Source organism: Oreochromis niloticus, linkage group LG3, assembly GCF_001858045.2.
Source record: "Oreochromis niloticus isolate F11D_XX linkage group LG3, O_niloticus_UMD_NMBU, whole genome shotgun sequence".
Lineage (NCBI taxonomy): Eukaryota > Metazoa > Chordata > Actinopteri > Cichliformes > Cichlidae > Oreochromis > Oreochromis niloticus.
Genome location: NC_031967.2, coordinates 25,932,470 through 25,950,068, shown reverse-complemented (window position 1 = coordinate 25,950,068; position 17,599 = coordinate 25,932,470). Strand labels below are relative to the sequence as shown.

Sequence of the window (17,599 nt, the reverse complement as noted above, 5' to 3'; positions counted from 1 at the left end):
AGTTTTGACCTGGAAGAAGGGTTCATACGTCATCACTTAAAGACCGGATATCCCACCTGTTGTGAATGTTTTAATGCAGTACAGTTCTTCTTATTATTATTACTTTTCACATCCTGTTTATGACAGTTAAAATAAACATATTCATATAACAAATAAATTTGTCTCATGTAAATGTATATGGTGTTAAATAGGCCTATACTACTGTACTTTAATGTCGGTCATAAGGGTGGTACTTCAAGAGCCATATATTTTATGAGGTGGTACTCATTGTGAAAAGTTTGAGAATCACTGGTCTAATATAAAATATTTGACAAATCAAACACGTGCATCATAAATAATGTGATTTCCATGTCATATAGGTTTGGGCCTCCTCTGGGGCTGCAAGCCAACAAGGTGCCAGTAGAAACTGTGCTACTGTTTTCCATAGACAAAGGAAGGGGAGGGAGAGGTGGTGTGTTGAGGACAGCAAGAGAGGAAAGACAGGAGTTTGGAGAAGAGAGTAGGAACTTTAAATGGAACTCTGACTTTTAAAGGAAACAGCAAGGAGATATGATGGAGGAAGGTAGATATATTGTACCCCAGGAGGACCACCTGTGTGAGTCAGCATACAGCCGAGCACCCGGCTTGAGAAAATACTTCACATCTTGTGTCGTAATCTAATGAGTCAAATCAAACACAAAGCATAATTATAAGCTCAAGTACTTAAGTCACCAAGACTGAAAAAAAAAATGGTTAGAAATACAGAAATGTTTAAAATGTTACTGTGATAGAGTGAGTAATGCAAGAAATGGAGCTTCCTACAACAGCATTTAAGTAATTTAATATTTATTATTTTAGTAGAAAAGCGATTAAGCAAAATGAGAAAAATGGGATACAGTTCAATGTGAAAAACGACTTAATACACTTTATAACTATATACAATATTTTCATTATAAAAACACTTCTACAAAATTCAAACTTCCTCATGTTTAGATGTTTCTTATTTACACACAGAATTACTCATCATGATACTCATGAGTATGTTTATACTGGTGATCATGTGACATGGTCACCAGTACAATTACGATACTTAGGAGCTTAGTATTGTTAGAGTTGGAAGTGTCTTGGTAATTTCCCTTTAGTTTGATATTAAATTCTGAATTATACTGTGAACATTTACACAATTACGCAATAACTGGCAAGAAAACAAACAAAGGATAAGAAAAGTAACATGAGGTACAACAAACAATAAACATTTATTAATTGATCATTTATAAATAAAATGTCGTGCAGTCTTGCAAACCTTCACTATCACTCTCACTGCTGTCCTTTTGTCACAAATCACCCCTGCCCACTCTTTACCCACCCTTGCTGCACTCTCTTCTTCCCCTCTCATACACTGTCCACTTCACCACATCTGTGACTCTTATCTTTGGCCTTCCTCGCTCTCTTTGGAGCTCTCCGTTGAACGTATCCGCCTTCACTTCCTCTACTCCTTGCAGCGTCACTGTTAAACTGTCTCCTGTTCATACACATGTGTTCTGTCTTGCTTCTACTGAATTTCATTCCTATTCTCTCTGGTGCATGCGTCCTCCTCTCCAGCCTCTCTTCCACCTTCTCCCTACTCTCACTACACCTCACAATGTTGTTTGCAAACATCATAATCCACAGAGACTCCTGCATGACCTCATCTGTCATCTTGTCCATCACCCCTGCAAACAAGAAGGGGCTCAGAGCTGATTCCTGATGTAATCCCACCCCCAGCTTAAACTCCTAAGTTACAACCACACACCTCACTGCTGTCTCACTGTCCTCATACATGTCCTGCACCACCTTCACATACTTCTCTGCTACTCCTGAGATCCTCATGCAGTACCCCACACGCTTGGCACCATATCCTTTCTCTAGATCCACAAAGACACAGTGAAGCTCCCTCTGACCTTCCTTAAACTTCTTTCTCAGCATGAAGCCACATGCTGCCATATCACTGACTGTCACCTCTCTTCTTAACCTAGTTTTAACAACTCTTGTCCACAGGATCACAGTGTGACTCGACTTTAATATGCAGCTGTATAAAAATATTGATGTTCAAAAGTTTAAGAATTAATATTTTTTTTATGTTTTTGTTTGTTTTTTCATGTTGCTGTCCACCTTCTCTTGTTTTGTTGATGTCGTGCCTCTCTTTAGGGACCTTTAAAAGTAAATAAATAAAATGAAATAAATGAAAACAGAATAAAGTAAAACTAACTAAAGAACAGGTTTAATAATACTTAAGGCGTGTTTTTAAAAGGGCTACAAATGAGTTTCTTCTTCTTATTAGGACATCTAATTAAAGCTCTCTTGCAGTTAACACACATGTAGCCCAACAAATATATGTGATACATATTTCATCCCTGAAACTAAATATTTAGTACAGTTAATATTTGTACCTGTAGCTGAGTTTGGATCTACATTATGGTAGTCAGAGGTTTCCTCTGGATCATCACGCTTTCCTGTAACATTGACACAGAAAATGTATGTGGGTATCACGTCTCTGAGGGGGCGTTAAAATTTAAACAGTACAGTATACAAATAATATTTTATTCACTGAAACTTAAATGTTACATATATTTAGATGTATGATTTCAGAAGTGCACATGCTTTTGGCTGCATGATACATTTGCAATTATAATTCAAAATCTGTTTTGTATTTTCATATTTTTTGTACTCACTCCTCTGTTCGACACTTCTGAGCTGAAGAGATATATTTCTGTAGTCATCTGTCCGTCCACCTAAAATGAGGACAATTGTACTATTTTAGATTTTTATTTCTCAGTAAAAAATGAGATTTCGACCTGCTCTTTATTTTATTTATTTATTTTTTTTAAAGAAATATCTTATACTGTACCAGTGTTTTCAGAAGGTCTACATGACTCATAGACGTTCATGTCACCTTTGGGTCAGTAAGAAACACAAGACAATGACAAAATAATCACTGTGTGCAGTAAACTTGCAGCTATATTATAACTGTGAACATGAGTATAGAAAGGTTCAGCAGTAAATGCTCTTATTTTGTAACAGGTGTGTGGCTGACCGTGAACAAGAGAGGAATATATTTGCTGCTGATTTTCATCCTGGCTCATAGTTTGAACTGTAGCAGCAGTCTGACTGGTTTCCTGAGACTGGGCTGGTCTGAGGTTTTAAACAGGTTCAAGTTAAAATGAATGTGTTACATAGTGTTTGTTCACTGAAGACAAGAAAAGAGTGTTTTACCTGATACAAAGTGTACCTATGGAGAAGACAGTAGTAATAATATTAAATGGGAGAGTATTACAAATAAACATAATAATTGTCCATACCATGGCAGTGTCTGGCAGTTAATATATGAAATAAATTTAAAAATAAAATCACCCTTTGATTTTTTGTGCCAACAACAGAGCAGCAGGGACAGCAGGAGAATCAGTGAGACACCACTAACCAGCCCCGTGATTAGAGAGACAGAGGGTGAAGATCTGGATCCTATAATGATAAAGAATAAAAATTAGCTTCATCTATCATCAAATAGCCCATTCAATGGAATACATCATGGGCAAAGGACACTTTGAACCTGACAGGCAATTTCTGGGTTGTCTGTAAATGTTTTGTTAAATCAGAAAGTCGTCTCTTAAAACTGTGGAGATGGAAAATATTATAAATGGGTACACAGTAACGACTGGGATGTTAAACAATCAACACTCTATAAAAGTGGCTAAAAATATAAACTATAAAATACAGTTTTAGTTCATAATAAGGGTTTGCATACTTTACGTGGGCAGGATCATTTTAACCTTCTTTTAACCTTTTAATCTTCTTCATTTTCACACTTACATTTTGCCCCCTGGTAGGGTCTCCCATGGCAAATTGGTCCTGGGTGAGGGACCAGACAAAGAGCGATTCAGAAGACCCGTATGAAAAGAACATCGAGGGAACAGTTTACCCTGCCCGGGATAGGGTTACCGGGGCCCCGCCCTGGAGCCAGGCCCGGGGAGGGTGCCCGAGGGCGAGCGTCTGGTGGCCGGGCCTTAGTCCATGGGGCCCGGCCAGGCACAGCCCGAAGAGGAGACATGGGCCCATCCTCCCGCAGGCCCACCACCCGCAGGAGGCGCCATAGGGGTCGGGTGCAATGTGTGTCGGGCGGCGGCCAGGAGCGGAGGCCCTGGCGGACCGATCCCCGGCTGCCAAGACTGGCAATAGGGACATGGAATGTCACCTCTCTGGTGGGGAAGGAGCCTGAGTTAGTGCGCGAGGTTGAGAAGTACCGGCTAGATATAGTCGGGCTCACCTCTACGCATGGCTTGGGCTCTGGAACTAGTCTCCTGGAGAGGGGCTGGACTCTGTCTCAGTCTGGAGTTGCCCCTGGTGAGAGGCGGCGGGCTGGGGTGGGTATTCTAATATCCCCCCGGCTTGCTGCCGGTACGTTGGGGTTTTTCCCGATGGATGAGAGGGTTTGTTCCCTGCGCCTCAGGGTCGGGGAACGGGTCCTGACTGTCATCTGCGCTTATGCGCCGAGTGGCAGTTCAGAGTACCCAGCCTTCTTAGAGTCCCTGGGGGGGGTGCTGGAAGGTGCCCCACCTGGAGACTCTGTTGTCCTACTGGGAGACTTCAATGCTCACGTGGGTAACGACAGCGAGACCTGGAGGGGCGTGATTGGGAAGAACGGCCTCCCTGATCTGAACCCGAGTGGTGTTTTGTTATTGGACTTCTGTGCAAATCACAGTTTGGCCATAACGAACACCTTGTTCGAACATAAGAGTGTCCATAAGTGCACGTGGCACCAGGATGCTCTAGGCCGCAGGTCGATGATCGATTTTGTAATCGTATCACCAGACCTGCGACCATATGTTCTGGACACTCGGGTAAAGAGAGGGGCTGAGCTGTCAACTGATCACCACCTGGTGGTGAGTTGGATCAGGTGGCGGGGGAGGACGCTGGACAGACCCGGTGCACCTAAACGCGTAGTGAGGGTGTGCTGGGAACGTCTAGCAGAGGCCCCAGTCCGCGAGATCTTCAACGCACACCTCCAGCAGAGCTTCAACAACATTCCGAGGGAGACTGGGGACATTGAGTCCGAATGGACCATGTTCAGCGTCTCCATTGCCGAAGCTGCTGCATTGAGCTGCGGCCGCAAGGTGGTTGGTGCCTGCCGTGGTGGTAATCCCCGAACCAAATGGTGGACACCAGAGGTGAAGGGAGCCACCAGGCTGAAGAAGGAGTCCTATCGGGCTTGGTTAGCCTGTGGGACTCCAGAGGCAGCTGACAGGTATCGACAGGCCAAGCGGAATGCGGCTCGGGCAGTGGCTGAAGCAAAAACTCAGGTGTGGGAGGAGTTCGGAGAGGCCATGGAAAAAGACTTTCGGACTGCCTCGAAGAGATTCTGGCAAACCGTCAGGCGTCTCAGGAGGGGAAAGCGGTGCTCTACCTGCACTGTGTATAGTGCTGGCGGTGCGCTGCTGACGTCGACTGAGAAAATTGTCAGACGGTGGAAGGAATACTTCGAGGACCTCCTTAATCCCACTGACACGTCTTCCGAGGAGGAACCAGAGTCTGGGGATGAGGGGAATGACCCGCCAATTTCTGGGGTCGAGGTCACTGAGGCAGTTAAACAACTCCTCGGTGGCAGAGCCCCTGGTGTTGATGAGGTCCGCCCCGAGTTCCTGAAGGCTCTGGACGTTGTAGGGCTGTCCTGGTTGACACGCCTCTACAATGTTGCGTGGAGATCAGGGGCAGTACCCCTGGACTGGCAGACCGGGGTGGTGGTCCCCATCTTTAAGAAGGGAGACCGGAGGGTGTGTTCCAACTACAGGGGGATCACACTCCTCAGCCTCCCTGGGAAAGTCTATGCCAGGGTGCTGGAAAGGAGAGTTCGTCCGTTAGTCGAACCTCGGATACAGGAGGAACAATGCGGTTTTCGTCCTGGTCGCGGAACACTGGACCAGCTCTTTATCCTCTCGAGGATACTTGAGGGTGCATGGGAGTTTGCCCAACCAGTCTACATGTGTTTTGTGGACTTGGAGAAGGCATTCGACCGTGTCCCTCGGGGTGTCCTGTGGGAGGTGTTGCAGGAGTATGGGGTGTCTGGCCCACTGCTACGGGCCATTCGATCCCTATACAACCGTTGTAAGAGTTTGGTTCGCATTGCCGGCAATAAGTCGGACTCGTTTCCGGTGGGTGATGGGCTCCGCCAGGGCTGCCCTTTATCACCGATTCTGTTCATAATTTTTATGGACAGGATTTCTAGGCGCAGCCAAGTGGCGGAGGGCTTTCACTTCGGTGGCCTCAGAATCTCATCTCTGCTTTTGCGATGATTGTCTGTAGGTGGGCCTCCAGCTCGCACTGGAACGGTTCGCAGCCGAGTGTGAAGCAGCGGGAATGAGGATCAGCACCTCCAAATCTGAGGCCATGGTTCTCAGCCGGAAAAGGGTGGAGTGCCCACTCCGGGTTGGGGATGAGTTCCTGCCCCAAGTGGAGGAGTTTAAGTATCTCGGGGTCTTGTTCGCGAGTGATGGGAGAAGGGAGCCGGAGATCGACAGACGGATTGGTGCTGCGGCTGCAGTGATGCGGACGCTGCACCGGTCCGTCGTGGTGAAGAGGGAGCTGAGTGTAAAAGCGAAGCTCTCAATTTACCGGTCGATCTACGTCCCGACCCTCACCTATGGCCACGAGCTCTGGGTAGTGACCGAAAGAACGAGATCGCGGATACAAGCGGCAGAAATGAGCTTCCTCCGAAGGGTGGCTGGCCTCTCCCTTAGAGATAGGGTGAGAAGTTCGGCCATCCGGGAGGGGCTCAGAGTAGAGCCGCTGCTCCTCCACATCGAAAGGAGCCAGTTGAGGTGGTTCGGGCATCTGACAAGGATGCCCCTGGGCGCCTCCTGGGTGAGGTGTTCCGGGCATGTCCCACCGGGAGGAGGCCCCGGGGCAGACCCAGGACGCGCTGGAGAGATTATATCTCTCGGCTGGCCTGGGAACGCCTTGGTGTTCCCCCGGATGAGCTGGAGGAGGTGGCTGGGGAGAGGGAGGTCTGGGCTTCTCTGCTTAGGCTGCTGCCCCCGCGACCCGACCTCAGATAAAGCGGATGAGGATGGATGGATCTTCTTCATTTTCACACTTACATTTTGTAGACTGTCACTACTGGTTTTATTTGATGAGCCTTTTGTTTAAATCTTTTGAAACAGAGACAGCAGGGTATTTCTTTTCTGTCTACAACTGTATCATTCACAATTACCTTTTACTGACATCCAACTTTCTGGTGACTCATGCCCTGAATATTCACACTTGTAGAAGCCTTCATCAGACTTTGACACTGCAGGGATATTTAGCTTTTCTCGGTCATCATTTTGAATTAGTTTCCCATTTTTGTAGAATGCAACAGTGGAATTGAAGTTTCCTGTCCTCAACTTGCAGCCAAGAGCAACAGAGTCCCCCTCATTGACTGGATGGACAGGGCTCACCAGGATCACACCAGTAACTGTAAAAGCCATTAAAATATGAGAGAACCTGCAAACATACAGTCTACTGTTTCCCTCCTTGTTTGGTAAATGAAGACAGTGGCACCAACAGCTCTAATCCTGTTCTTTGTTATGTTTTATTAGTATTATTTTTCCTCACACTTTTATCCACAGCATGATCATTTAAGTTAAAGCTGGATTTCAGATGCATTTTTGGCTACATCCTCTCATAATTATGAATACTGTTATGACACAAAGCTATTACCACACCTATTATCATGGGCTCACATTTCTGCTTCATCCTCTGCAGTGTTGGATTTATTTGTAAATAAATAAATAACTCAGAAATGAGCACAATGTGTGCAATGGCTGTACTGTGAATTTAAATCTTGTTGGTTCCACTTAATGGAAAACTAAACTCTTGGTATCATCATAGTTATGTGGAAAATATATTTCTAAAATGTAGATATTGAACCATATAATGAAACATGGCAAACATTGTATAAATACATGTTCTATTCTGCTGTATACACATTGTAATAAGATGACTTGGAGCAAGGATAGATAGTTTTTCCTAATGCAATATAAACTAATGTGGTACATACAGTATTCTGTTGACTGTTTGCACGTCTATGTTGCAGATTAGTCAGTGTTTCAAGGTTACTGTGCCATTCAGAAATACAGGCTACAGGTCTAACATGCAAAGACGAGGCCATGTGGGAACATCATTCAGTGTCTTGTTTTGGCCAAAACTCATTTGAATGAAACCGAGATAAAGCGGAAAATTGTTTTCTTGTTCAGATTAATAAAAATGTGAAATTCTGTTTTAAAGTACATAAATGCCACATCCACTGGACTAAAGAATAGAAGGACCATCCACGTTGTTATTAGGACTCAGTTCTAAAGTTTGGATCTCTGATGGTTTAAGGTGCTTTAGTGACTATGGAATATGAGTTGCTTGGCTCATCTGAAAAGGCACCATTAATGTTGAAAAGTATATAGAGATTTTAGAGCAAAATATGCTCTCATACAGATGACTTTTTTCATGAAAGGCCTTGCCTATTTGAAGAGTACAGAAGCTGAACTGGGCTGCTTGGAGTCCCAGTCTTTCACCATTTGAAAACAATTTGTGTATCACGAAATAAAAAAACATGACAAAGAAGACCCAGGATTGTTGAGCAGATATAATCCTCTACCAGAAAACTATGGGATAATATTGCTCTCCCAAAGGTCCAGCAGCTGGTTTCTACAGTCCCCAGATGTTTATAGACTGTTGTTAAAAGAAGTGGGGATGCTACACAGTGGTAAATGTGGCCCTGTCCCTTTTGTGATGCGTTGCAATTATACACTTTCACATTTTAAAAGCTTAAACAAATATACTGCACTCTTTCTTTATTTATATTTTACACAGCGTCCAAACTTTTTAAAATTAGGGATGTAAAGATGTACCATGTGAAGTGATGTTGATTCCATTGCTGAACTGTCCTGATTCAGACTCACACCAGTACACAGCATCTCGGTACTGGTCAAGATCTATGTTGCACGTGGATTTGGTCATTATCCCCCCGTTTCCACATTCCAGGAGTTTTCTCCGGTATCCGCGCTGAGTAAATGTCATCACTCTCCACTGAGAAGAGTTTCCAGAACAATTCAGAGTTACTGAATCATGGATGAAGTGCTGCACACTGTTAGGACTGACTGTGAGAGAGGCTGCTGAATTTAAATCTGTAGAAAAACAAGAACTGTCATTTTTTTTCTTGATAGATTAATAGATTGGAGACTGTGAATGCAATAATAACACTTTTCCCCCCTTTTTTAATTAGGAGCAAAAATACTGACCTGCAGACCAGACAAACTTTGGTTGACTGTGATCAGTGTGATACTCTGGGTCTCCTCTTCCAGCTCTGCACACATATCCTGCTGTGTGTGTCTGTCCATGAATGATGTAGGAGTCCTGTGCAGTCCCACTGCCATCAGGTAGCAGCTCATAACTGGAGGATTTCTCTGATAGATCAGGAACAGCTTTATACCAGTAGAAGCTCCATCCTGCAGACGGATGTTCAACCTCACAGTTCAGAGTTACTGAGGCTCCAGGACTCAGCCATGATGGAGACACAGTGAGGACAGGACGACGTTCTGTTGGGAAATTATATTTTCAGAGTGAGATCAAGTATAAGATCCTTAAGGGCAGATTGTCTGTTAATAAATGCAAGCGTACAATTCACATTACATTTACAATTCACTCACTATAAACTATCTTTAGTTGAAAGGATGCACTCCACATTGTTGAATTCTGTTGTGCACTTCTCATCCTGCCCTTACACCAGTAGTGCCCATGGTGTGATTCAGAAACAGAGTTAATCTTGTATTCATTTTGGTTTGGAGGTTGATGTGAGCTGCTTGTTGCCCACTCATAATCCCACTCAGTGTCTTCTCCTGGGATCTCACATTTCAAAGTGATTGTCTCTCTGCTGTATACCTCAGGCCAGTTTGGATGCAGAGTCACAGCAGGCCCGTTTCTAACTGTTAAACAGATAATAAAAAACAAACAAAAATAACTAACTAAATGACTTTTTAACATCTTCCATCAATTAAAAAAGAAACATTCACCATGACTCACCAGTTTTCTTAATACTGATCACATCACTGTAGTCTGTGTAGTAAACTGGGTTGCCTCGTCCTCCTCTGCACCAATAGTCTCCTTCCTGTGATACACCGATTTGTCCATCAGAGTGGAGAACAACTTCTGCCATCGTCAGTGGTTCTGAGGTTTTCTTGCCTCTGTACCAGTAGTAACTCCAACCAGGAGTAGATGGTGTCACAGAGCAGGTCAGGGTGACTGTGTCACCTTCTGGAAGGACTCTACTGTCAGCACTGATGCTGGACTTTGGTCTCTGTCCTGTTTAATTAAAAAAAAATTCTAATAAAATTACAGTAAAACAATTACTGCCCCTTTGCTTTAGAGACAATTACAATTTTACAAATAATTCTTAAACGATACATAGTATATCTTAGGTTACGTTCACACTACAGGTCTTAATGCTCAATTCCGATTCTTTGATCAAATCTTATTTTTTTGTCTGCTTGTTCACACTACAAATAAAATGTGACAGCAAACGTGCTCTAGTGTGAACTGTTCACGGCCCTCAAAGCGGCCCGCATGCGCAAAAGAAGACGTCACACACAACGCGCTCTGTTTAGACCCAGACCAAACAGTATTGTTTGACTGATGGCACAAATGCACTGTTATGAAAAAATTAGGACCACACATTGAATATTCAGTTCTTAATTAGGAATATTCACATATCAAAGTCTAATTTTGTTATTATTTATTTTGGCAGAAGAAACTATATATATACAGTATATATATTTTCACATCTCATTGTGTTCACTCTCACTTCAACAGTCAGGAGCACAGCAAACTGAATGTGTAAAGGTTTAAACAGGGAAAGCTTCATTACATATGCTGAGTCACATGTTCTAATCATGTACACCTGATATGATACATCTATGTGTGATTTTAGCCATTTCAAGTGGAAATAAATATGAGGGTGCCCCAAGACATTGCATTTTTTAAGAGTTACATATTGCAGATAATTCTCCAAAGTCCTTTTTAATTGTATAACAATATTACTTTGATCTCCCAGTATTGTTCAAATTTATATTAAATTGAATTGCATTTAATTCTGACGTTCTCTACCCTTTTCATCGACACTCTCAAAGCAAATATCACATCTGCAATGCTCTTCTAGCCATGACTCCATCCTGCTTGCTTACTAATCATCACCGCCCTTCTCAACTTAGCTTCAACAACTGTTTCCCATATTTTCATGTTATGGCTCATCAGTCTCATCGCTGTCACTACAGCTCTACAGTTCACCCTTGTTTCCATCCTCTCTGTCATTTTCTACATTCATGAGTTCTTCAAAGTATTCCTTCAGTCTTCTCCATCTTCTCTGCTATAACTGGAGCTTCGGTGGATCTAACCTGTCTATCCGGCTCTACTGAACTTGTCAGTGGAGACTCTTCTTCCAAGGCAAATGAAGATTATGGGAATCTTCGCCCACTAAGCCACCCGCTACAACATGAGGAGAGGATATTTCATTTGACTTTTATTAATGCTAGATCATTAACAAACAAGGCTTTTCTGTTAAATGAATTCTTCACCTCACAGGACTTTAATGTTTCCCACAAATGCTTGTCTTAGTGCTGGTGAGTCCAGCCTATTCTTACAACTACTTCCTCTTGTCTGTTTTTCAGCTCTCTTTGCACTACTGGCAGAGGTGGGGGTTAGCAACTGTTTTCAAATCCAGTTTCCAATGTCGACAGTCACTGTCTAACCCAGTCTAAACCATGAGGTGTAGACATTTATACTGTGCTGTGCACTCTGATCTACCGCTAAGATTTTTAAATAGAATTTGTAGAGTTTGTGGGTGAAATAACATTGAATTATGATCACTTTAAATTGTTGGTGGTTTAAATATTCATGAGTCTTGGTCAAATAATGTCTTCACCTTGTTGAAAGATTTAACCGCACTTACTCAGTGACTTGTCCAACACAGGTAAAGGGACACACACACCAGACCTTCTGTCCCACACAGATTTATGACGCATGTATTTCAGACCATGATGCTGTTTTACCTTCTGTTTCTTGGTTCTCAAATTAAATAGTAGCTTTAAGCCCAGCTTATCGAATTCACATAAATTCTTTAACAGCATCTTTGTTTTCATTATATTTTAATGATCTTAAACTTTTCATTTGAAAATATTTCATGAGGAAGCTCTCGCTCTCTTACTAGTTGATAAAAAATGAATCCTTACATGCATAAATGTGCATCTGAATACTTGTTTTACTTACACATAACACACATTTTTCACATAATACTACTGCTATTAGTTCTAATTGTTTTATACTTATGAAATGCTTAATTTAGAAATGAACAAAAAACATGCTGTCATTAATGACCTGTTAATGATAAATAATGATTTTATCATTATTAGTTGTAATGTTTATTATGCCATAAGGTTTTATAAATGATCACTCATGCACCAATAAATTAGTGACAACTCATACTATGTAGTTGTAATGTAAACTGTAAAATATTGGAAGTTGGAAGTTCGCCTTGTAATCGGAAGATTACTGGTTGGACAGTCTCAGTCGTTGTATCCTTGGGCAGCCGGACACTGGCGCCACCGGGACCTCTGACCACCACCAGTAGGCAACGGGTGAAGTGTCTCGCCCAAGGACACAACGACCGAGACTGTCCAAGCCGGGACTCGAACTGGCAACCTTCCGATTACAAGGCGAACTCCCAACTCTTGAGCCACAATCGCCCAGTGCTTTGGGGTCCTTAGGGACTAGTAAAGCACTATACAAATACAGGCCATTTACCATTTGTATTTTATAAAGACATAACAAAACTAAACTTTCTTACCAGAGACTGTCAGTGTGATGGCATCACTCCACTCTGTCACAGAATACAGCTCCTGTTTGTTTTTACCCATACACCTGTAGCTTCCACTGTTGATCACAGATGCATTAAGATTGATGGATGCATTATTTGCCAGACCTGTGCTTGAGTCGGGTTTACTCCACTCATACTCCCACTCAGTGCTTCCACCTAAAGAAATCTGACATCTAACAGTGATCTTCTCACCACTGAATATCAGAGGCCAGCTGGGCTCCAGGGACACAACTGCTTTGTTGGAAACTGTTTACAAAAACAAAAATGTGATTGGTTCAGTTTTGAACTTCTCTGCATCCCATGTTAATCCAACTGAAAATGCTTAAACTCACCTCTTTTTTCAATAGTGATTGGATCACTGTCCTCTGTGAAGAAAACGGGGTTTCCTCTCCCTCCCTTGCAGTAGTAGATACCTCCCTGTGTGACAGTGATCATTTGATCTGGTTCTTTGTTTCTAATCACCTGAATTTCTGTAAAGACTGAGACACGTCTGAACCAGAAGTATTTCCACTCATTGTAGCTCCCCACAGAGCAGCTGAGTGTTGCATTGCCTCCAGCTGGTATTGTTCTCCTATCAGCAGTAATTGTGGGTCTGGGTTTGTTTGCTGTTTGTTAGAGTAAATAAAGATGTTTTACTATAGTTGGTCAGATGAAAAAGAGTAGATAAAAAAACTCAAAGGTGATTTTACTTACAGACTTTTAGTGTAAAAGCATCACTCCAAGCTGTTGAGAAGAACACGTCTCTTCTACCTTTACACCAATATTGCCCGTTGTAGGAAAATGAAGCACTGCTGATGTTGTATTCACTGTGTGTGGGAGGTGTTTTTGAGCTTGTTGTTCTCCATTCATACTGCCACTCAGTGTTTTCTCCTCCTTGGATCTCACATTTGATGGTGATCATCTCACCGCTGAATATCTGAGTCCAGTTCTGTTGCAGAGTCACAAAGGCCCTGTTGGACACTTTTCATACCAAACATGAATTAATACAGAAAAGTTTGGTCATCATAAATGTTTGTTCTTTTATTTCTTACAAAAAGTTATTAAACTCACATGTTTTCTGACTGTGATACACTTTGCTGAGGTTTGTGAAGAAAACTGGGTTTCCTCTTCTTCCTCTGCATCGATAGATGCCTTCGTCTGAGACACTAATAAAGTTTTGCAAACTGTTCGTATCGATTACTACTTCACGAGAATCTGGGATTTGTCTGAACCAATCAAATGTCCAGCCAGCAGAGCCCTGAACAGAGCAGGTCAGTGTCACCGAGCCCCCCACTGGAATAGTTGTCTTGTCTGCTGTTATAGTCGCCGTGGGTCTGAGTGCTGTTTGATTTAGAATATGTTGCTTTTGTTATTAATACATTTTTTGGGGGAAAAGCTCAAATTTAACAATTTCTCATAATATGTAGAATAAAAGGCTGTGAAGTAATTCATGAAGGCAGCATCTCATGTGACCAATTCTTCTCACTTCTCTCATATCATACTATATATAACATACACTTCACTGTATGTCATGCACTAAAGTTCATACTGCTTCCTCATTTGCTGTCATATCCACAACTTTTCACAATGCTCTGCTGAAATTTACATCATACTTAACGTATTTACTTCCTGCTGTTTTTCAGCCTTCACAGGTCGACTCTGAGTTTTTAACTTAGCAGGAAATTTCTGCTTAATGTTACTCTCCACGCCCTGCTGTGCAGAGATCATTACATCAACAAGAATAAAAGAAAAATACAAAACAGAAACTTTGGAATAACATTAATTGAAACTTTGATGCTGGAGTTGCACATTTAACACAGCTGTGCTACTGTTGAATGAAAGCCTAATAAATATGATACAGTAGCTTACCTGATATGGACAGAGTCAGGTTATTACTCCGTTTTATAAAATCTGTCAAGCCATTGCGGCGACCAATACATTGATAATTCCCACTCAGCTCTGCTGTCAGGTAAAGTAAGTAGGAGCTACTTTTAGTGAAGTGGACCATTTCTTGATCATTCCAGTTGAATTTGTAAAGCCAGTCAGTGGCATTTCCCTCTCTCATGTCACAGATGAAGGTTACAGACTCTCCAGCAAATAAATGGGACACGTTTGGTTTAAGGCTCAGCTCAGCATCTAAAATCCAGCATAAACATAAATACACAGAAAAAGTTCAGACAAGATTTGGTTTTCATGAAGAAGAAGATTTCTCACTTTACAGGCAATTATTAGTGTATTTATAATATAATGTGCAAAAATGAAGAAAAAATGAATGTTATTTACACATCAATCCATAGAAAAATAGAAAAGGAAGAAAGCTCTTCAGTTACCTTGAGCATGTCCACAGAGAAAGGTAATATTCAGCACTGTAAGAAAGATTCATTTCTCTCAATCATCAGTGGTCTCATATCTCAAATGAGGGTTTTTTTTTTAATGAATAGAACTTTAACATTAGCAGCAATGGTTGCACAAACATTTGGCACTCAGTATAGTTCAGTCTTTATCAGTCAAACAAAGGAAGTTACTTATACTCACCAAATAAAGACAGCGCACTGAGCACAGTGAGCCCCATCCTCACACTGAGCCTGAATGTCTGTCACTGCTACTGACAACAGAAACACTGAAACAAAGTGAGAAACAGAGAATGTGGAAAGAATGTTTCGCCTGATTGTGGGAGTAGAGGCTTTCTGCAACCTCATTTCCTAAGTTCAGCCCTTCACCGCTACTTCTCTTTTACAAGTCGTCTATGAGCACACTGATGACATAACTTATTTTTAACTGCTGACACTTCCTGTTTTACTATGAACAGAATGCAGACCTGACATGATATCTCATCCCTGCTTCTGAAACTAAATTGTAACTGCTCAGATAATCATGTTTGGGGAAATGATTTGTCGTAGTGTTTTAAGATCACCAGAATGTCATCAATGGTTTAATTTAAAAACAAATTAAAAGAAAAGGTAAAATAGAAAAATGTATGATCATCATCATTGTCTGTCTTATGTCTTACACTACTTGATATCTGAGGTTCACACAGGAGGTAACAAAATGAATTCAAGGCTGAATGTAGATTTTCTCTGGGGCAGAATGTTAAAACAACCACCATGGTAATAAAAAAAAAACCCAACAACAATCCAGCGAAGAATGAGACTCAGTCAACACCTTATGTAGTGGCTTACTGATGAGATGATGTGGGTGGCAGATTGCTGAAGGTGCCTTCAGCCAGAGGCAGGAACCTGTAGTGGGTCCTGTCCATAGACAGACACACATGCACAGAAGAGAGAGAGATAGGGAGAAAAACTAAACTTGGAGCAGGAAGTTTAGGAGGACTAGGGGACCATGACACTGACGGTTAGCATGTGGTTGATGAAGTCAACTTCCTTTTCACACCTTTCAGTCTGCTGCTAGATCAGGGTTTTGACGTCACGTCAGACCTTGAGTTTTCTACTTACGCAAATAAACGTCTTTTATATTCATAATTGATCAGGAAAACTGTGCAATTAAACATGCCATACAGTTAAAGATCAACAGGGTTTATAAAAGTACTACAGCAGAGGTGTCGAAATCCAGGCCTCGAGGGCCGGTGTCCTGCAGGTTTTAGATGTGTCCTTGATCCAACACAGCTGATCTAAATGGCTAAATTACCTCCTCAACATGTCTTGAAGTTCATTTGATTCAGGTGTGTTGACCCAGGGTGAGATCTAAAACTTGCAGGACACCGGCCCTCGAGGCCTGAAGTTCAACACCCCTGTGCCACTGCATCTGACACTCCTGTGCTTTTGAATAAAAAGTCAGCTGTTGTGTTTGTTTCATATATATACATATATATATATATATATATGTATAATAAAAATGAGGAAGTGTAAAGTAAAACATTAGAAAATAGTTACTTTCTGCAAGACAGAGGAACAAAGGGGTTTACATCGAAACACTACAACTAAGATATTGAAATATATGAGTCATTTCACCTCGAAGCGGGCACGCTCCGTGTTGCACAACTATTTTTTAAATCTCTGTAGAACTGGAACCACGTGAGCTAGCACAATGATTTTTTTTTTACATATGAAACTGGAGGAGTTGTACTTACATCTTATGCCATCAGTTTGTCCTAGGTCACGGTTTCCTTCCACAAATATAGCTTTGCAAAAATTGCATAAAAACCACTTGCAGCAACAAAAACATAACATTCCAGAAACACGCTTTGCCGATCCGATCAGCTGTTCATAACACTTCCTACGTTGGAATAGACGTCGGCGTGAACTATCGCATTTCCGCCATTACTTGCCCGAAACCGGAAGTGATGTCCTTTTTGTGGAAAATGTAGTTTTTTACCCTCGGGGCCTTACAAACCTATACTGGTGTTTTTAAAAGTTATGTGTGACTTTATGCCTTTCTGAATAGTTTCTGGGATGCTTAGAACTCAAATTACATTGCTGGAAATAGTTTATTTTGATGCACATGCTGGTTTTTTTCAAATTTGGATTGTAATATTTATTTTTGTTTTTCCTGCAGTATATAAAAATTGGTGTATCTCAAAAATAAAACGAAGGCAGTCAAAATAAACTTCCTGTTGTTGGAAACTATTTTGTGCAACTTTTTTGTATTTACAGTTTTCAGGGATAAACCTCTTAAATTTCTCTACAAAAACGATTTCCCATTTTTTTATACTTTATTGCACTTTTTTACAATTTATGTAGTTACTATGGACTTAAT

At 41.7% G+C, this 17,599-nt stretch overlaps 2 protein-coding genes across 2 annotated transcripts in view; both read right to left on the bottom strand.

The window, feature by feature from the left end:
- The window catches only part of LOC112846236 (low affinity immunoglobulin gamma Fc region receptor III-like), a 700,124-nt gene that overhangs the window by 662,921 nt on the left and 19,604 nt on the right, over nt 1-17,599 (bottom strand). The gene's annotated exons all lie outside the window — the stretch shown is intronic.
- Nucleotides 851-16,055, bottom strand: LOC102078297 (uncharacterized). Its single transcript, XM_019365445.2, has 21 exons — nt 15,897-16,055; nt 15,422-15,506; nt 15,217-15,252; nt 14,756-15,022; nt 13,958-14,227; nt 13,601-13,867; nt 13,240-13,512; nt 12,878-13,153; nt 10,063-10,341; nt 9,690-9,965; nt 9,532-9,578; nt 9,282-9,339; nt 8,892-9,167; nt 7,220-7,462; nt 3,370-3,477; nt 3,232-3,247; nt 3,053-3,150; nt 2,867-2,911; nt 2,691-2,750; nt 2,409-2,471; nt 851-2,170 (listed from the first exon to the last, which is right to left on the bottom strand). Exons 2-21 carry the CDS (start codon nt 15,456-15,458, stop codon nt 2,163-2,165), a joined length of 3,003 nt encoding a protein of 1,000 aa, XP_019220990.2. The 5' UTR covers nt 15,459-15,506; nt 15,897-16,055; the 3' UTR covers nt 851-2,162.